The 20,859-nt window shown below is 31.9% G+C and overlaps 3 protein-coding genes across 5 annotated transcripts; 1 reads left to right on the plus strand and 2 right to left on the minus strand.

Annotated features, from left to right (window-relative positions):
• Window positions 1–2,385: 2,385 nt before the first annotated feature.
• Window positions 2,386–5,111, minus strand: LOC110628896 (glyceraldehyde-3-phosphate dehydrogenase, cytosolic). The gene is made up of 12 exons (XM_021775719.2): window positions 4,984–5,111; window positions 4,858–4,890; window positions 4,673–4,773; window positions 4,475–4,590; window positions 4,269–4,368; window positions 3,753–3,899; window positions 3,611–3,671; window positions 3,429–3,526; window positions 3,099–3,241; window positions 2,915–2,998; window positions 2,743–2,832; window positions 2,386–2,639 (listed from the first exon to the last, which is right to left on the minus strand). The coding sequence occupies exons 1-12, from the start codon at window positions 4,985–4,987 to the stop codon at window positions 2,591–2,593; spliced, it is 1,026 nt and encodes a 341-aa protein (XP_021631411.1). The 5' UTR covers window positions 4,988–5,111; the 3' UTR covers window positions 2,386–2,590.
• Window positions 5,112–9,245: 4,134 nt separating this feature from the next.
• LOC110628879 lies at window positions 9,246–10,269 on the plus strand. The gene is made up of 3 exons (XM_021775703.2): window positions 9,246–9,521; window positions 9,724–9,812; window positions 9,928–10,269. Exons 1-3 carry the CDS (start codon window positions 9,492–9,494, stop codon window positions 10,088–10,090), a joined length of 282 nt encoding a protein of 93 aa, XP_021631395.1. The 5' UTR covers window positions 9,246–9,491; the 3' UTR covers window positions 10,091–10,269.
• On the minus strand, window positions 10,233–16,552 carry LOC110628875 (putative ABC transporter C family member 15). Of its 3 annotated transcripts, XM_043962206.1 has the most exons (11): window positions 15,207–16,550; window positions 13,702–15,131; window positions 13,515–13,601; window positions 12,800–13,402; window positions 12,531–12,695; window positions 12,276–12,366; window positions 12,072–12,176; window positions 11,330–11,850; window positions 11,194–11,257; window positions 10,843–11,082; window positions 10,233–10,601 (listed from the first exon to the last, which is right to left on the minus strand). In XM_043962206.1, the coding sequence occupies exons 1-11, from the start codon at window positions 16,105–16,107 to the stop codon at window positions 10,462–10,464; spliced, it is 4,347 nt and encodes a 1,448-aa protein (XP_043818141.1). In that variant the 5' UTR covers window positions 16,108–16,550; the 3' UTR covers window positions 10,233–10,461. The 3 variants fall into 3 exon arrangements, with proteins under 3 accessions (XP_043818141.1, XP_021631391.1, XP_043818142.1); XM_021775699.2 differs by having other exon boundaries at window positions 12,072–12,366; window positions 15,207–16,549; XM_043962207.1 differs by lacking the exon at window positions 10,233–10,601 and having other exon boundaries at window positions 10,999–11,082; window positions 11,194–11,232; window positions 12,072–12,366; window positions 15,207–16,552.
• Window positions 16,553–20,859: the final 4,307 nt, after the last annotated feature.

Here is a 20,859-nt window from a genome sequence, read left to right on the forward strand (position 1 = left end):
ATATTTTATTTATATTATTCTCTCTCCTTAATATTATATTATTTATTTTACTTTAATTTTATTTATATATTTCATTCAAAAAATTCATATAATTTTATATATTCACTCTAAATATTTATATATTTTATATTTCCATTCAATATTCAAATATTTAATTATTTCATAAATAAATAAAAAAAAATTTCAATAATTGTGAATATATTAATTTAAATTAAATTTTAATAATTATAAAAATATAAAATAAATTAAAAATATAATAAATTATGAAAGTGAAAAAAAATTAAACTTAATTAAAAATATATATAAATTTTAAATTATATTATAATTTAAAAAAATAGAAAAAAATATTAATTTTAAATTATATTATAAATTAAAAAAAAAATGGTAGCGTGACACTGTAGCAATGCACCAAAATTCCGTAGAATTTTGGCGTGCGTTGGAGGGCCATCTCCAACGCCAAAATAGAAATTGGCGAGATGGGCTCAGAAAAAGCATTGGATCTCTTCTTTATGGTGATGAGGTATTAGACAAGAGCATGTGAAGCTGCATCTCCAATGCGCACCAAATGCTTACAAAAATGGCCATGTAAGAGATGCATTCAAGAACAAATGCTAAAAAAGCAAGGGTCCATTCTGGGTTTCATTCCAAATGATTCCAAACCAATTACACCCAAAGAGAAATAGACAAAGCTCTATTCCATCTGGGTACTACTCATATCCCAAGTTCAATCTTGATGGACTTGCAACTTTTACTACAACATAGGTCAAAGGGGACAATGACCAACAAATGAATATGGGAGTGGTTCATCTTCAAGTTCAGATAAAAACGTGGTGGCTGTAATGATAATTAATTTGCAGAAGCGTACATTGTGGAAGTCAAAGGTGCCATAAATATTAATACCAGTTCTAAAGCATGACGTAAGCAATGGGTAACAGGTGTTGATTGAAACAAAGTAGCAGCGGGTAGTAAATTTGGACACTGGGCTTGCAAATAATCGAAGTTTCCATCTCCTCGAGAATATTAAAAGGACTTGAGTTCTTGAACCTGTGGCATAAAATGGCAATCATGGAGGCTACTGTGTGCTTTTAAAATTGTCACACCGCCTAATAGTTTGTCTGTGGAGGCTACTGTGTCCGAATTAATTGATGAACAGATACGGAGTTGTAAACTTGGAATGATAATTTACTCGGGCGTGTTTGTCTTCATATTGATGTGGATAGAATTTTCTCCATTCTTTTATCTATTTTTCCATGGACTGACTATTGGTTGTGGCATTTTGAAAAGAAAGGTTTGTATATTGTGAAAAGTGGGTACCGTGTGGCTCTATCTTTAAATCGTCATCATCACATCCCGGCATCATCTTCCTCTTCTACTTCTCAGGACCTTTGGAAGCACATTCTGAAAGTGCTTGTTCCTCCAACAATGCTGTCCTTTATTTGGAGAGCAGTGCTGGGTATTTTGCCAACCCATGCGTTTTTGCATCACCTACTCCCTAATGTTTCTTCAGTTTGCCTTTGATGTGATGCTTTCGAGACTCCACTGCACATTTTCTGTGATTGTGTTATAGTAGCTCAATTATAGGATACATGTGGTCTTAGTTGGATTGGGTCTGTCTCTGGTAACAACTTCAAACAATGGAGGAGTGATTTACATGCAAAGGGGACGCTGGACGACTGTGTATTAGCTTGTATGTGTTACCAGTCATGTAGTTACACACAAGGCAGGTTTATGGCAACCGAATCCCGACAACTTCATACTACAATTGCACTTGACGGGTTTGAGGCTACGTCGATTCCTATTACAAAGTGGCTTTCGCCTCCTGTTGGGAGGATCAAAATGAACGTGGATGTTGGGATCGATGGTTTGGTGGGGTGCTTTTCAGAGATTGTCAGTTAATGTGGTGGCATGTGCGGCAAAATGTGTTTCTGGGGTTTGGAACTCAGATACCACAAGAGGCATATGGTATGGCTTTCAGCTCCACTTATCTCTTGATAAGAGTTATTACCGGCTCATCAACCTGACAGTGAGAGGTGTGTACACTTCTGTGCTGGTGCATCTTTTAACAATGGTTTGGGTGCTGTGCTGCAGGATTCTGCATTACTCTTTTCCAACCTGGAAATCTATCAATGGTCTTTTGTTAAAAGAGCTGGTAATGCACCACCACATATTTAGCTTTTAATTAGCGAATGTAATGAGTGTTGTATCTGGATGGAAGAGGCCTTTCTTGTTCTTGAGCCTCTTGCAGCTTTGGATTCTCTGATGCTTAATATTATACTATGAGCTGCTTTAAATCAAAATAAATAAATAGCTATTTTTAGTTTTATTTTTACAGTAGAGATTGATTTGTTGATTTTCAAATGGAGACAGCCAAATAATTGCATGGAATTGGGGGAAAGAAACTTACTGATATACTAAACAGGGTGGAATTCTTCCCATAATTAAAATGGTTTTACAACTCCATAGCTTAACAACTAAAATCCCAAAAAACAAAAACAGAAGACCTCAACTCAATTTTTATTTAAACATAAATAAAAGCCTGCGTCTAAACATTTGACTCGAATACAGAACTCAACATTTATCATCAATTTCTTCAAGCTAGGGTGGAAGCAATGTGACGAATCAAGTCAAGCACACGGGTACTGCAGGAGCAAATAGTTATGTCAAAGGAATGCCCTTCAAGAAGCAAATTACAAGTCTTTGAAAGATAAACAGTAAAGTATTATGCAGGAAGAGAAAACTAACCTGTAGCCCCATTCATTGTCATACCAAGAGACAAGTTTCACAAAGTTGTCATTCAAAGCAATTCCAGCCTTGGCATCAAAAATGCTTGATCTGCACAGTAAATAATCATGTCATTACATTTGCAGGAAAATCAAGCATATATGCATATGAGAAGCTTAGAAGTACAAGTTACCTGCTATCACCAACGAAGTCAGTGGACACCACATCATCTTCAGTATAACCCAAAATTCCCTTAAGCTTACCCTCAGATTCCTCCCTGCACACCCACCAGAGTAAAAAAGTCAGTACTACATATTAGGAAACCAATGCATCCTGCATTATCTGAGATGCCAAAAGAAAAAGGAGTTGTTGAATACTTGATGGCGTTCTTGATTTCCTCATATGTTGCCTTCTTTTCAAGCCTTACAGTGAGATCGACAACAGAAACATCAACAGTTGGAACACGGAAGGCCATTCCAGTCAATTTTCCGTTAAGTGCTGGGAGAACCTTTCCAACAGCCTAAGCAGTTGCAACAGCAAAATGTACAAATTACTCACGCAGATCAAGTAACCAAAATGGTAAACTGGTATACATCAATTCATGGTATAATCTTACAAAATTCTTGATGGTATAATCTTACAAAATTCTTGATTCCAAACAGAGGGTAAATGAGAAACAAACAAACCATATAAGAAAATGAGCTTACCTTGGCAGCCCCGGTGCTGCTAGGAATGATGTTGAAGGAAGCAGCTCTTCCACCTCTCCAGTCCTTCATTGATGGGCCGTCAACAGTCTTCTGAGTGGCTGAATCACACAATACAAAGCAAAATGAGAATTATTCAACTTAATACATCTTGCAGGGATCAACACGACGAATGATGAGCTTACCGGTAATGGAGTGGACAGTGGTCATAAGACCCTCAACAATTCCAAATCTGTCATTAATGACCTGTAAAAATAACCAAAAGGATGAGAATTTCTCATGTTTGAACTAAGATTTATGATAACAGCAAATGGATACTGAGACAACCTTGGCCAAGGGGGCAAGGCAGTTGGTAGTGCAGCTAGCATTGGAAACAATGTCAAGTTCTGGCTTGTATTCCTTCTCATTGACACCCACAACAAACATGGGTGCATCTTTGCTGGGGGCAGAAATAACAACCTTCTTAGCTCCACCCTGAACAATGACAAAATAAATCAAGGTAAATACCATGTCATTTCAACTTAGATCCAGAGATTTAACGATCTACAACTCTCCACAACATTTTCCAAGATAAAACAAAAACTCAAATTGGTCAATGAAATTTTAAATTGCAAGATAGAGCAGTAACAAATCTTATGGTTCTACTAAATCCTCCATCACAGATCGTCACAATAGAGCATATCATGCAACAATATTGAAATCAACATTAAGGAATTTGTGAAAACGGATTTAAACCCTTGTATCTTCACATATACCTATAAAATGAGTACCGTCTATCTAGAAATTACAGATTAAAATGTATAACAAAAACATTAAAGTAAATCAAGAGATCACAAAACGTACCTTCAAGTGAGCAGCAGCCTTGTCCTTGTCGGTGAAAACTCCAGTGGATTCAACAACAAACTCGGCACCAGTCTGACCCCATGGAATCTCTTCTGGGTTCCTAAGAATAAAAATATAAATTAAATTAAAAGAAAAGAAAACAGCTAAAACCCCGTTTCTCAGATCCATCTAAATCCTGCAATTGCAGTGAGCAATAGACTTCTTACCTGATCCCGAAAACAGTGACTGGCTTATCACCGAAAAGAAGTGTCTTTTCGTCCTTGACGGCGACATCAGTGTGCTTCCAGTGACCATGAACTGTATCATACTTAAACATATATGTCTGCATTTCCATGCAGCAGTATACCCATTAGGCTATAATTAACAAAACCACCAAAAAAAACTTTTCCAGCAACGGAAGTTACCATGTAATCAGTAGTAATGAAAGGATCGTTAACGGCGACGAGTTCAATATCCTCTCTCTGAAGTGCGACTCTAGCAACCAAACGACCGATTCTTCCAAACCCTAAGAAAACCCATTTCATAACATAAAAAACAAATCGCATTGACCAACTCATAAACTATAAAATGCCTCAGATCGGAAAATTACCATTGATACCGATCTTAATCTTCTTATCTCCAGCTGAAATTTAAAAAAAAAAAAAACAAATCAAAATTGAAAAATAAAAAACAAAAGAGCATTAATCAGAAACAGCAAATGGGCTATGAACATTACCCATTACTAACAATGGAAAATAGATATTAGCAACTGAGATCGAGTCTAGTGAGAGCTAATACAGAGATTAATGTGAGGAAGAAAACGATAATGTAGGGGAGTATATAAAGCAAAAGAGAGAAAAACCAGTGATTCCACTGGTCACGTGACGTGGGGCCCTTCTTGAGCTACGAACCTTGTTTTCGCCGCTGATTTTACCGTGGGTTTATAAAAAGGTAACTACACTCGCTATTATGGAATCTGAGCAAACTTTCTAATTTCTATTGGCTTAATAAGGGAAGTACTGTGCAGTTGCCTTATTGAGAGGGTGGCTTGAATTACGGAACGGAATATTCGGGGTACTAGAGCGATTATTCGGTGGGCTCGAAAGTTGGTAGGCCTGTAGTTGTTAAAAGGCAGGGACGCGTGGGCAAATTGTATAGGTGAGTTGTCTGCGTAACTTACAATAGTTGAATTTACTGCGACGAGAAAAATATTTTACTGTTTCTAGATTGTTCTATGCTCGGCAACCAAAAGTCAATTTTCTTCACCGCACATACGAGCATTCGCGCCATTCGCTTTAAAATTGAATTAAATTAAAAATTAAAATTTTAATATTTATAAAATTTAAATCGAATTAATTTTAATAAAAAATTAAATCGAACCGAATCAATTTAATTCAGTTCAATTTAATTTAATTTAATCGATTTTAATTTTTAATATTTTTATTTTTTATACTTTATTTTTAATATTTTAAAATTTAATTAAAATATTTTAATATTAATATAATTTAATTTCTTTATATTATTAAAAATAATATATTATTATCATTAATCGGTTCAGTTTGATTTTTTTAATTTTTTTTATCAAAACCGAACCGAATTCAAATAACTGAAATTTTTAAAATTAAAAATTAAATTAAACCGAATTAAATAAAAAACTAAACTAAATTTTAAAATTAATTCGATTCGATCAATTTTTTCAATTTGAACCGAATACTGCTCGTCCCTGCTTTACACCCCTCTTCTGTAAATATATATATATATATATATATATATATATTTGTTTTTTCTTTAAAGAAAAATTAAATCCCACTATTTTACTTTTTAATCTGTATTAAAAATAATTTTTTAATAATATTTATTTTAAAAATATTAAATTTTATTAAATATTAAAAAATATTTTAAGAGATTTATTAAAAATTAAATAAAATTATAATAATTAATTTATATATTATTATAATATAAAAAAATAAAAATTTTAAAATAATAAAAAAAAATAGAAATTATGGAACGAAATAACTGTTAAACATGCTTTTACTTTTAAAAATATTTTTATACAAGTCCATTGCTTTTATAAATAAAAAATTAAAAAAGTATATCTATTTATTTTTCATATAATTGTAAAAAATTGTAAATTTTATTTAATTAGGTGACGATCAATATGTGCTGGTGACTTTTTTTAGGTAGCATGAAGCTTGACATCACTCTTAACATGATCATGCTTAAATTAATTAAGATATTGTCGTGCCAACCACTAGTGGAGCCATTGAAGTCATCAGTGTTGCCAATTATTTCCTTATTTTTTAATATAAAGTACTTAAAAGTCAAATTTAAAAATATTCTGGTGTTTTTTCATAAAAAATTAAATGTTAATTAAAATTTTTGATACATAATTTTTTTTCTTAAAAAAAATTTATATTAGAAATTAATATTTTGAAATTCAAAGAGTTTACGGTGCATCAATGAGTTTAATAGAGGAAAATCAATTTTCTCTCCATTAGTTTTTTTTTTTTAATTCTCTAGTAATGCATGACCGTTTTTTATTATTATGCCACCTATTTTTGTTACGCATCTCTCCTTCATATTAAATGGTCATTTAATTTTTTTCGACGTGTGTGTTGATAGGGCTGCAAGGTGACTGGCGTACTCTTTTACCTCTTATCACATTTGCTAGACTATTTTTGTATGGGTCTGCGTGCATGGTCGATCCAGTTAGATTTATGTCATTTGATTGGAGCGCGTAATATTAAATTGGTTCATTTGAAAACAGCTCAATGAACTTTGTGACTGTTTTTTTTCAGAGTATGATCTCATCTCTGGTGAAAAATTCGGGGGTCATAAAGAATTACATTAAAATTTATTAAAGAGAATGGAGAAATTAAATAATTGGCAGGCATGCTATGGAAATGAAACCATGAGAATCTGTGTGATCTGTATTCAAAAGTAAAAAATTAAGAATGAAGAAGCATGGGCAGTGATCTAATCTGTCCAGTGATAATTTAATATGCAACTTATTCCCTCAAATTAATGCTAACTGACAATATATTGAATTCAATAATATTTTTCATTTATTTTAAATAATAATACTCAAACTGAATTGTTTTTGGTAAAAATAATTAAATTTACAATATTTATATTATAGTTATAATATATAAAAAAGTTTAATACAGTAGAGATCAAATATATTATTATTTGTTTATAAAAAAAATATATTATTATTTATTATTAATTCAAAAATTTAAGAATCAATGTTGATGTTTTGAGATCTTAAAAATAGAGATTCTGGTGGCTTTATAAATTTGGTCAGATAAAAAAAAAGTACCTCTTTTTATCCTTTTTTTTTTGTCTGACGTCTAATTATTTCTGTAATATAGTGTCATCTGTTTAGTTTGTTTTCAGTATTTTATCACATCATCGGACTAAACTTATTTTATGCGGGTCCATTTGCATGGCCCGTCCGGCCTATTTCATATTACAAACTGATATACACAGGTTGTGGTTGGTTTTGTTTGAATAAGATCTGATGAGTCTTGGACCAGTATTTTTTTTAAAATTTAGACTTGTCCGGATGTATTTTAACTTATTAATATTAAAATCATCTATAAAATTATGATATTTCGTGTTCATATTTTGGTTGAAACTAATTTAAAAAAAATAATTAGCAAATATTTTTTTTTTGAAAAATTTACTATTATTTCATGGATGTCATAATTAACATCTCACTCTTTCGTTTTAAAATATATTAAAATATTTTTATTTTTTATTTTCATCAATAAAAATAATCATTTTATTTAATTTTAAAATATAATAAAAAATTAATTATTTTTTTATTTTTCTTTTTATTCAGTTTTATTTTTTTTTTATTTTTCTTTGTTTTTAGAAAAAAAAATGAAAGAATATTTTATCAACAGAGAAAAAAATAAAGTGGTTTTAATAAATTTTTAAAAATGTATAAATTATTTTATTAATAATAGTAATATTTAAAAATTAAATAAAAAAATTTATTGCACGCACAATTAGGTTTGAAAAATTTTTTCTCCCAACTTTTAACTATTTTTAACAAAATAAAATAAAATGATTATTTTATTAATAAAAAAAATAAAAATATTTAAATAAATTTTTAATAATGCAATAATTTATTTATTAATAATAATAAATTTCCTATATTTTTAATATATATAGCTATAACTTCAAACTTATAGTAGAAGAGTTTAAGTCAAATATTTACAAAATTGGCATTAGAGTTACGCGGGGTTGAGAGGTTTTCCAAGTTTGAATTCTAGAGCAAATTGTGAAAAAATAAAATACTATTTTTATTATATATATTTTAATTACTTTTACATATTCTTCAATAATTTTTATCTATTTTTATTTTTTATTATTTTAAAATTATTATTTACTTAATATATAAATTAACTATTATAATCCTATTTAATTTTATCTTATTTCTTAAAAAATCTCTTAAAATATTTTTTAATATTTAATATATTTAAACTGAATATAATTAAAAAGTTAATAAAAAAATTATATTTTTAATATATGTAAAAATACAAAGCGAATAAAAACATAAGACGAAAGAAGTATAAATTTAATTTCATGATTAAAATTTTATTATTTATGTAAAATAATTTATATTTAAATATTATTTTTTATTGAAAATATTTTATATGAAAAAATTTATTTTTTATTATTTAATTTAAATTTAAAAATAAATATATTAACAAATTTATATATATGAAAACGTTAATAAAATTTATTTTATGTGTGACCTAATTTTTTTTTTTTTTGCATTTTAAACACTAAAAATGTAAAAATTATTTTTTTTAAATGCATTTTGTGTAAAACAAACAGAGGCTGAATATAATATTATAAATCTATGATAATAATATATAAATATTAATATTAATTTGCATTTTAGAATATATTTATTCATGTGAATGAACTCTTTACATATTCAAAAAGCCAGGCGTAAGGCTACGAGTCAAAGAACGTGACTTTTCTCCAAGGCAAACTTTAAGCAGAGTATCGATTCTGTTGCCCAACAGAATGAAACAGCTGGTCATTGCTGACTTGCGCCTTGCTTTTTCCTTTTAATATTTTTATTTTCCCTATTTTTTAGGAGTTTGTATCAAAATCAAATCCTTCAATGTTAGCCTCTCTCTTGCCGTGATATCATCCCATTCAACCTTTCTTTCTTCTTGTTTTATTGGAGAAGGGGCTTTCTTCGTCTGCTCTTTTTTCTCTGCAATGGCTACTTCAAGATGGATTAGGCCTGAGGTATGCGAGTGTCTATGTTTTATCTTTTTAGTTCAATCGCTTGCCCTTTTGCTAAGATTTAATGGGATGCTTTCCTTTTTATAATACGGCAGAATTCAGCCTGAATCTGATTGCAAGAATTATCAGAAAAGTAAAAGATTTCTGTTTTATTGTCTTTTAATCATTCTGAATGAAATTGGTTGTGTTTTATCATATGAGTTAGGTGTTTCCGCTCTTTGCTGCTGTTGGTGTAGCTGTTGGCATCTGTGGGATGCAGCTTGTTAGGAATATCTGCACCAACCCAGAAGTCAGGTGATCTTCTTTAAACTACTGTTTAAAGCTTGGCATAGTTTCAAATCTGATTGGCGTGTTGTCTATTTAATGATTGAATTTGAGAGATTGAGTCTATATTGAATGTGATATATAGGGTGACCAAAGAGAACAGGGCTGCAGGAGTTCTTGAGAACTTTGCAGAAGGTGAAAAATATGCAGAACATAGCTTAAGGAAGTTCGTCCGCAAAAGGCCTCCTCAGATCATGCCATCCGTCAATGGCTTCTTCTCAGATCCTGATCTTCCAAGTTCTAAATAGAATTTCACTGCAACCATTTAAATCAGCCTTTCATATTTGTGTTTGTGAATTTGAGCAACAATTGTTATTTTTCCATTTAAGAGCATGGAGCAATTGCACATTGCAAGTTGTTGAAGTTTTTGATATATTGCTAAACAAATTACCGACTAATAAAGTTCATCTGCTATAATTTCTATTTATGTTAATGAGCTGAAGCTTAAATGTTCATGAATTCATTGTCTGTGATTTGACTTATTGTTCTGTACAAGGTACGGTATGCTTGTTAACACTATGAGTTTTGCCTTCTATCTAAGTGCTACTGCCATTTTTATCATATTGCACTAGCAATAAGCCATATGAGCTAATTTCTAATTGCGAAATGCTGAAGCTGTTTAATCTCCCCCTTTGTCAAGATAATCCCTATGTTGGTTTCTCGTTGATGATCTCCTCGAGAATTCTGTGACCAACTTCGAAAACGAAGAAGAATTGTCCTTGCGCAACTGCACAGGGGAGTCATATTCTACCACCTTGCCTACATCATCAAAATGATAGTAGCAATGATTTCAGATTGTTCAGAAAAAAAAAAAAAAGCAGTATGCAATTTGAGTTTAAGTTATCCACTTAATTCTATTCATATCCAACTCATCCATGACTCACATTTATGATGCATATATTTCTCATGAGCTAGTAGCCATCTCATCAAAATCCTAGTAAGTTCCATGTTATTTTCATTAGACAGTTGCTTCATTTTCTGTGGGATAATTTCACCTTACCTTCGTCAAGAACCAAAACCAAGTCATTGTCAATGACAGTAGGTATTCGATGCGCGACAGTGATGACTGTGCATCTACTAGTTTCATCTCTTATTGTCACTTGAATGATGTTGTCTGTTGCTGTATCAATAGAAGCTGTGGCCTCATCCAATACCAAAATTCTTCTCTTCTTTAGAAGCACTCTAGCCAGACAAACAAGCTGCCTCTGCCCAACACTCCAGTTTTCTCCATCTTCAGCAACTATTTCATTCCCAATAATTCAGTATTAACTAAAAGGAATCAGAACATACTACATTCTCAAAGAAATAATATATATGATGACCTCAGAATGACCAAGTAATAAATATGTACCTGGTGCTTCAAGAAGCCTTTGGTCCTGCTTCACTATATCTGCAAGGCGACACTTGTTCAGGACCTGGAAAACATATTCTTTCAGTAAATATAATTTTAGATCCTGCCATAAAAGTACCAGAGTTATGACTCTTACCTCCCAGATTTCTTGATCCGAGTGTTCTTGCAAAGGATCCAGATTATGCCTCACAGTTCCTTGAAACAATGTGGGATCTTGAGGAATTATACCTAGCCTGGATCTCAAATCTTGCAAACCTATCTTGGAAATATCCAGTCCATCAATAAGAATCTGTCCTCCTGAGGGCTCAATCACCCGGAATAGTGCTTGAATCAAAGTAGACTTTCCACTTCCGGTTCTTCCCACTACACCAATTTTCTTCCCTCCTGGGAAAGTGCAAGTTATCGATTTGAGGACCATTGGGAGAGCAGGACTATATTGGACAGAAAGGCTGACCAGTTCAATTCTTCCATACACTGGCCATTCAGAATTTGGTCTACACTCCTCAATCACCATCGGAGCTTCACTGGGTATGTTAGTGAATTGAAGAATTCTTTCAACTGATATCATTTTGTTCTCAACGTTGCATAGGTTCCATATAACCCAAGCCTGAAGAATGTTCAGGTTCAGTCCATAGGTAGCTGCTAGCCCTGCCAAGCCTGACATCCAGTTCAGCGGTCATTAGTTTAACATTGACATTTAAGCTTGTAAATGGAAGCAACTTCCTGGGAATTTTGGCCGTGAAGAAAAGCTATAAAACTTATTACTTTTTCACTAAAAATGATTCTATCTGATATATCTAATATTCACATTTCAAATGGTTGTTGAACTTTAGTCCTCTTCTCTATTGGATTGATGGATGAGGAGAGAAGGATCTTACCAGGATCAATGGCTGATCTAGGAACGCTCACCAAGATGATCAAAGCAAGGAAGAAAACAAGGTTGAAAAGAAAGTTTATTCGAACGCATAGCCATTCCATTGTGCCTGTGTTGTGAAAGACTATGCGTGAATAATCATCAATCAGGCTCAGGCTTCTCATAAAAAATCGATCTTCCTGATTGAAACAATGAATAGTTGCTACACCTGCAATTGATTCTGAAAAGTGATGCAAGATAGGAGCCTTTCTAATTCCAACCATCCTGGCTAATTCTCTGGCAGTGGTAATGTAATAGGCCTGTAGGAAAAATTGATTAGAAACAATACTCTTAATTATGAGTTGAATAGAGCCAAAAGAATATCCCTATTTTCTGCATTTGACATAGATATGGTCAATCATTATCTTAATAAATTGACAGCTGAGAGGGGATTGCAAAACACTGTCAAGGATTTTATTCTTGCCTGATACCAAATGGAGATTCCAAGGATGACAAGAAAGAGAAGGAAAACTGGCCAAGCGACGTGAGACATTAGGATAATTATACTTAATAGCTGAATTAGTGCAAATGCCAATCCAGCTAATCTGTAGGGAATGTCTGTGTCCACTGTGCTTTGATCTGTAGACGACTGTAAGGACAAAGAAAAAAGGGAGAAGATTATTTCTAGGAGATAGATGCACAGCCAGAGAAAGATGAAAATTATTGAACTTGGAAGTAAATAAAAATTCTCACTCTGCTTAGAATTCTACTTGAAGGTGTTGAATCAAAGAACGAAATAGGTGCTCGAAAAACTGATGTAATCATTCCATGGAAGAGTAGTTGAGCAGTCTCAACAGCAATACTCGCCAGCAAAACTGCTCTCCCTAATATAAAGATACAGCTTCCACCAGACAACAAAATGAATATCCCAATCAACTGCTCCCTGGTTATCTTTTGTCTGTCCTCTGATGCCCAAGCAATCCAATAATTGCTTCCCATCTGTAGGCCCTGGAAGAGGACTTGACATAGAAGGATGACTGGAACAAGGGCTCCTTTATAAGCTGAAGTAACAAAAGTTGAGTAAACACTCCATTTCACTCTACCAGTTTCTGTTAATTCTTCTTGAATTCTCTCTGAAATTATACTGTTACTGACAGGCTCTTCAAAATTTTCTTCTGTGACTTCATTTTGATTTAACTGAGGGGGTCCACTTGTTAAGGTACTATCTTCTGGCGGTGGGTTCACTTGGTTCAGTGATTTCTTATGAGCAGCCATTTGTCTAACAAGTTCTCCAGTTGGATCTGCAATTAAATCTTCATATTTTCCCGACTGGACAATTACACCATCTTTCATAACCTGTAAAAGTGCATTCAATGAGTGAAAGAATAATCTCCACAGGACAATAAGTGAAAGAATAATCTCCGCTGGACAATATTCATGATGGGACACAAATATGTTTGTTACTTACCAGAACAACGTCAGCCGCATACAAAAATTCTAGTTGATGTGTAGCATACACGACAGTCTTCTGAGACAATAGTTGCATGAGACATTTCTGCAGGGAAATAAAGATCCAACATTTAAGGAGATTGCAGGAGAGGACGAGAATGCAGGAGCGAATTGGTTTGACTAAGAAATAACAGGAAGCTGCTTACCTTAAACAGATGTGCTCCAGTATGTGCATCAACAGCACTAAAAGGGTCATCCAGAATATAAACATCAGAATTGCTATAGACAGCCCTTGCAAGTTGAATTCTCTGCTTTTGTCCTCCACTCAAGTTCATTCCTCTCTCCCCTATAGCAGTCAAATCTCTATCAACCCATATCCCAATATCCTGGTTCAAAGCACATCCTTCCAAAACATCCTCATAGAAAGCCCTATCCATATCCTGGCCAAACAACACATTTTCTCTCACTGTTCCTGTTTGAATCCAAGCACTTTGTGGAACATAAGCTTTTGTTCCATAAACCTTAATTCCTGCTCCAGAAATTCTGGGGATCTCGCCAAGTATACTACAGAGTAGGCTTGATTTGCCAGACCCAACTGATCCACACACTGCAACTTTGTAACCCTTCTTTATTTTCATTTTTTCTGTAATTTTAATAGTAGGTTTCCTTAAGTTCTGATCATTTGTTTCCCAAGCATATTCTCCAGTCTCAATTTCAATTGCATTCTCAGATGCGTGTGAAATGTTATAAGGTATCTGCTTTCTTTGATCCTCTTCTCTTAAGAATTCTTGAATGCGATTAACTGAGACCCTAGTTTGAGCAATCATGGAAATGAGCTCAGGCAGGTTGTAGATGGGTTCTTGCAGAATCCGAAAAGTGGCTAACGCTGAGAGGACAGTACCTGTTGTTAATGGTGTTTTTAACAAAATGCAAACTCCAAAGGTAATGACAGAGACTAGAGTTGGTGAAGCCCAAAAGAGAAAGGCTATTAATGAGCTTATATACAGGTATTCTTTCAGCCATTTTCTCTCTGTCTTTCTGAGTTGCAGAAGCTTCTCCAGAAATGCAGATTCCCATGAATATAGTTTCAAGACTCTCATGCTCTTGAGGGTCTCTGAAGTTACTTTAATTCTCGAGTCTTTAGCTTCCATGATCCTTGAATGCAGCTTTTCTTGCTTATTGGCCAATGGTGTGTTGCTCAGCATAACCAAAATTGTGGAAGAAAGAGCAGCAAAAGAGGGGGCAGCACCCAGATTCCTGTACAAAATAATAAGGGCTAAAAAGACCTGAAGTGGTAGCAACCATACTCCATGAATGTTCCAGCAGAAATCCCCAATTCTCTCCACATCCACATTGATCATATTTATGATTTTACCAGCACTAGGACCAGCAAATCTGACAGATAGAGATTTCTTATAGACCAGTACCATAAGAGCTGCCCTTACTCTTATGCCAATACGTTGAGCACCAAAATACCATTGTCGTTGAGTTAATGATTCTATTGTCTTCGACAGAAAGAAGATAAAAGCAAGAATTAACCCATAAAGGTAGCTTGAATTATCATGTTTCTCCGACAAGAAGTTCACAAAGCTTGTGATCAGAAGGGGACCCATATAGGAGGCAATCGTATTAACTCCTGCAAAAGATGAACAGAAGCTGCATAAACAGATGCTAGCAGAATCCAAAGAGTGATACAAGAACAAAGAAGTACCTGCAAAAACACCATTGATGGTCAGGGGTTTCCATATAGCATAAGCTATGGCCTTAGGCAAGTTAGAAGTTTCAGTTTTCCTTTTCCCAAGTGATTCTTCAAGCAATGAGGAGGCAGACTTTGCTGTTTCTGATTGAGGAACTAAAGGAATGTGAGACAGCTCTAGTTTTTGGATCCTTCCCCTTCTAAATAATGGATTTAGCCATTGGAAAGTGAGCTGGCTCCAAACTCCAGCACAAGTAAAACTAGAAACTTTTAACACATCATTATGTTCTTCTTGAAGTAAAGGGTGTTCAAGACCACTTCGAGACTTAGTATTACCACTGAATATTAAAGCATTGAAGCAAATCAGTACTGATAATGGTAAGGAAACGAAATCTGAAATGTTAGTTTCAGGCAAGGGATCAGGCAATTCTATGGAACTGAAACGATTAATCAAGTAAATTGATACAGAAAGTGAATAGAAAATGCAGGAAAAGACCCAGAAAAGAATGAGAACTAAGGGCCATTTGTTGCCTTCTTCTCTAAGAGTTTTGTGCTGTGAATAGAAAGCAACCATTGTAGCTAAAATCCAAGTCACAGATGAGAAGATGGATTTACTGTCAACAATTCTACTGTTCGAGTACTCATGAAACCCAAAACCAAGATTCAAGATGGAAAGAAAGAAATTACAAAGAACAATTATTCTGGTAAACAGGCTAGATTCTTCCCTGCGTATGCCACTACCACCTCTCCTTTCTTTCAAGATTTCTTTCAAAAACCATGCCAACAACAATATCGAAACAGCTACATTGGCAATATTAATGGAGAGATCCATTCTAGCTCCCACACGAGAATCCCACTTCATCTTAGTTGTCACCCAATCCGAAAAGTTGAAGCCAAAAGCTGAAACCATATCCATGAAAATACAAATACGACTCACTGCAGTGTGTAAAGCCTTGAAAAAATAGCCTCCTTCAATGTATCAACGACAAAAATAATAAGAACCCATAAAACAAATAATCAAAACAGAGAGAAACAAACAAACAAAGAATGGTAAAGTCTTCAAAAACTGAATTGTTTGCTCAGAGAAACAAACTTGCCAAAAGGGTGAAGGCAAACACGTGGGGGTTTAAGGGTTGGTGAAGATGAGATCTTAAGGATTTGTTTATATAAAAGAAAATTACTCATACAAAAAAAAAAAAAAAAGAAAATCAATCGCCATCACTGAATACCACCAAAATCTCTGTTACCTTGTTGGCAATCCCTCCTCATTTAGGCCTCTAAAGACGATGTCTTTAGCATTTATATGGAAGAAAACAAAACGGGACCAGAATCTTAATAGGATCAGCAGATATGTTTTTTATATTAATCATGGAGATCCTAGAAACTTAAGTGGTCTATTTTACCATTTTTAAGAATATATGTTATCAATTATGTCATCATTTTAATGACATATCTCCAGTTTTTATTTGATATTTAATATTATTATTTAATTTTATATATTATTTTAATAGGAAATTGAGGGAGTGAGTATCTTAAATTTCCTGTTTTGTTTTTTCTGCTTTGATTTCCAGCACAAAAACCATATTACAATTTTTTTTTTTCCCCTCATCTTCTTTCTCTTTTTCAAGCTCACTTTTGCAGAAAAACTCTCCTTTCTCTCTTACTTTTACAACATCAATTCTTTCTTTTTATAGGGAATGGAAAAACCTTTATAAAATCAATGACGAGTTAATTTCAGTTAAAAACGAGGAGATTCACTTTTTTAAAATCAACCTTGATGGAGATGGAAAACAAACATCAAACTTCATTGATAAAAATAAGGATTTTTTTTCTTTTTCTTTACAATTACTCTCACTCTCCCTCTCTCACTCTTTTGGAATTATATTTAATAAAAAATAATATAATATAGTATAAAAATATCAAATTTAATTTAATATAAAAATATTTATCTAAAACTTATAAACTCTAAAAATTAAATTATCTATTTATTTATAATATTTTATAAATTTATAAGTTCAGCTTCTAAGCTAAACAACAAATAAGTTAAAGGGAGCAATTTTTTATTTTAGTATTTATAAATACAAAATTTATAAAGCGGATTTGACTAAACAAATTACTATATAACATTTATTTAATTTTAAAAATATTATTTTTAGTGATTTTAATAATAAATATACTTATAAATTATTTATTATCAAACATATCAACTGCCTATTAACCATTTATAAGCATTTTAATTAAACATATATTTATTTAAAATTTTAAAGGCTTATAAGCTCCGAATACTATGTACTTATAAATCGATTTTTATAAATTAAGTCAAATATCTAATGAAGATTTATAAATTAAGTCAAATATCTAATGAACTGTGATCCAAAAGATTCACCAGATTATGACACTTATATTAGAATTCGATGTTACGAGAAAATCAATGAGTCGGAATTAGTGGTTAGCAAGATAATAAAGTTAATTATTGATTTGGACAAATTAAAATTTTTTTGTGGGAGTCACCTAAACCTAAAGTTTTAAGAGGAAATTAAGTAATATCCCATTAGGGTTGGTTCATGGTACATATACTCTAATCGATCAAATACTCTGTGTTACGTTTTGTTAAATTAGACGGTGATATTTTTTTAACAGATATGTCAAGCGGCTCTTAGTCTGTCCCCTAATATATACATTTAAGACTCTAGTAAGAATCAATACAATCGATCATTTTCAATGAAAATTTATAAATATTTCTAATTGTATTAGATTATGTTCGGCTTGCTCGGCCTTTATCAGAATTGATATTCTTCGACTGTCAATAACTGATTGGATCATAAATACGTGTTTTAATCATAAAAATCTTTTATTCTATATGTTATCGATAATTATAGTCACGTTAAAATTTATTTTTGTATATGTTAAAATGAAGTGGTAAGTAACTTTAAAAATTAGGAATCAAAATTTCAAACTACAAGCAGCAAAGCTTCAAAATTGATGCAAAACATATCTAAGATATAATAAAATTTAGAATTTTTCATTAACTAATAATGAATTTCAGAAATTAAAAAAGGGGATTCCTATTTTATTTTATACATTATCCATAGTTGATATAAATCCCACATGCATAAGGAATCCATGATGTGATATGCCATTATCATATGCTGTTGGAATATCATACTTTATCAGCACATTGCATGCGGCTGAATTGGACCCACCAACTAAAAGAGATGATCAAAATCGCCAAGTGAATTAATAGCCACTGACAAACAATGATTATCTGAATTTTGTCCATTGTACGGCTGTGATTTGGTGAGCCACAAATTTCTATAGTAGGCTAACTTGTATTGTCTTATTTTATTTAAAACCTAATCAAGGCACGTGGAGGGCAAGCAATGGACTTGTGGGAAAATGAAGCAAGTCTCAAGCAGAGATGTGTGGGGCTGAATTAAAAAATAGTAAAACTACTTGCATATTTCACACATGCTGAAATTAATACGTATTTCCTTTTATTATTAAATTTAATATATTAATTTCGATATTTCAACTTAATTGAATAATTTTTTCAGTCTGCTAATAAACATTTATTTTTGAAATATTAAGAATATAAATGTTACTATTAATATAATTCAAAGATTAAAAATACTATATATTTAAGAGTATTTTAACTATTTTTAAAAAATTAATAAAAAATTAGATGGATAAACCTCTAATTTAACAGTATCAATATGTAAAAATTAAATAATTAAATTTTAAAAATTGATAAATATATATTAATTTTGATATATTCTATAAATATAAGAATAATTTACCTAAAAACAATTAGGCGGTGAGCACTAAATTTTTTTTTTTTTTTTTAAAAAATCCTTTAAACTACGAATTTATTATTATGTTTTTCTCATTTATTTATAGAAAGATATAAATGGAAATTAAAGATAAGGGAAGGTACAAATCCCATGGAACATGTATATTAATATAAGTATATAACATCTCAAGCAGGAAAGTTTAGGAAGAATGATTTGTCCTTTATATTTTTGGATTTTAGTATTATGAGCATATATATTTTTTTAAAATGGATTGGAATTGGAGGAATAAAATCTAAAATCTCTTAAATTTAGTCGGATACATTTATTACTGTGCTAAATTTATGAGTGTAAAAATTATATTTATATTCGTATATATTTATTGAGTAAAAGACAGATACTATACTAAATTTGTGAGTGTAAACATTATAGTTATATTTGTATATATTTATTGAGTAAAGGACAGGTACTAAGTTGGAAAGTTCCATAGCCGAAACCATATGACTAAAAAAATTAAAATTATGATCAGTAAGATTACCTATTTTAATAATTTATAAAGCTGTTTTAATAGTGTTTAGCTAAAATTTTTATTAGAAAAACTTTTCATAATTTTCTAGTTTTTTTTTTTTTTTTTGAAAAAAGAAAAAAAAAATACTACTTTATTATAATTTCATATTTACTAAAAAAAAATACAAGAGTCCAATATTTTTATTTCCTACAATATTTGCATTCCCACAACTTGCTAATCTAATGGATGCGTGTGAGCTACTGATAATAATAATATAAAAGAATGGCGAGGGTTCTTACTTGACGTTGAAGCCATGCAGTGCAGAGCTACTGCTTCCTCCTCATTTCTCGATCATCTGTCTTAAGTATTCAAATTTATATATTTATTATATATATTTTTAATTAATTATATACAAAGTTCAGTATAAATGTTTGTTCATATATATGTTTTTTCAAAAAAATTAAATTATACATATAAATTCATACTCTTAACAGTATTTTCTTTTTCCTGTTAAGAACTAACTTTTTGAGAAAAATAATGTTTTTTTTTTTTTTGGATGGGCCTAGCTGGAATTTTATGCTGGAATTGTGTATAATTGTACTTTTTGATTTTATCTCAATGGATTTTGATTTCCTGGTTAGAAAGCTGTTAAGAAAATGAGGAAACATTAACACATAGTGATAACACCTAAAGAAGAAAGACAAGAAAAAAGACATTGAAAGTTTGGTTATGGAGAAAGAGAGAGAGGACAGAGAGGACCACAAGCACAGATAAGCTAAGCTCTCCACCAATCCATGAACTGTAAGTGTGCCTAGGGAAAATAGCTTTTGTTTGTGTGTATGATTTTTCTGGAAATCCTGACCAGCTTCTCATGCTTTCTTGGATACCTTCTTTCTTTCTTTCATGATTTGGAAATCCTCTTTCACGCCGAAGAATAAGAATCCTCATCTTCATCTTTACCATGTTAGTGGAGGATAGGCATTATTATATATAAAATTGATTTAATAAATAAATATTTTTTAAAATTAAAAAATCAACTAATAAATTTTAAATTCAACCATATATTCAAATCTTCCGTTAAATCCTCACCACTAGTCTAGATCTAATGGATTGCAACCAACCCAACACAATAAGAACCCTAGAGAAGCAGAGCTTTGGCCCAAATCAAACAACTCGGCCCAACAATTTAGTTCCCACCATCATCACCTGGCCAATTCAGAGTCACTGGAGGCTGGAGCAAGCACCAACGACTAGACGTTTGTTGACTACTTTAAAAACGACAGTCGTCCAAGCGCGCAAAATCGGAGTTCAAAATCAGCTAATGGAGCCTATCCCATTTATAACCGTTAAAGGCGCATTTTAAAAAAGTTAC

This window comes from Manihot esculenta, chromosome 12 (genome assembly GCF_001659605.2).
Source record: "Manihot esculenta cultivar AM560-2 chromosome 12, M.esculenta_v8, whole genome shotgun sequence".
Taxonomy (NCBI): domain Eukaryota; kingdom Viridiplantae; phylum Streptophyta; class Magnoliopsida; order Malpighiales; family Euphorbiaceae; genus Manihot; species Manihot esculenta.

Bases quoted from the DNA above. Each gene is read 5' to 3' on its own strand.
- LOC110628896 (XM_021775719.2), bottom strand. The intron at 4,774-4,857 runs GTAATTTTCCGA...GGGTTTTCTTAG, and splicing joins GATTAAGATCGGTATCAATG to GGTTTGGAAGAATCGGTCGT. The intron at 4,369-4,474 runs GTAAGAAGTCTA...TTTTATTCTTAG, and splicing joins GTCACTGTTTTCGGGATCAG to GAACCCAGAAGAGATTCCAT.
- LOC110628879 (XM_021775703.2), top strand. From the start codon at position 9,492: ATGGCTACTTCAAGATGGATTAGGCCTGAG. The intron at 9,522-9,723 runs GTATGCGAGTGT...CATATGAGTTAG, and splicing joins CAAGATGGATTAGGCCTGAG to GTGTTTCCGCTCTTTGCTGC. The intron at 9,813-9,927 runs GTGATCTTCTTT...TGTGATATATAG, and splicing joins TGCACCAACCCAGAAGTCAG to GGTGACCAAAGAGAACAGGG.
- LOC110628875 (XM_021775699.2), bottom strand. From the start codon at position 16,107: ATGGATATGGTTTCAGCTTTTGGCTTCAACTTTTCGGATTGGGTGACA. The intron at 13,403-13,514 runs GTAAGTAACAAA...GCACTTTTACAG, and splicing joins ATGCGGCTGACGTTGTTCTG to GTTATGAAAGATGGTGTAAT. The intron at 12,367-12,530 runs GCAAGAATAAAA...TTTTTCCTACAG, and splicing joins GAATCTCCATTTGGTATCAG to GCCTATTACATTACCACTGC.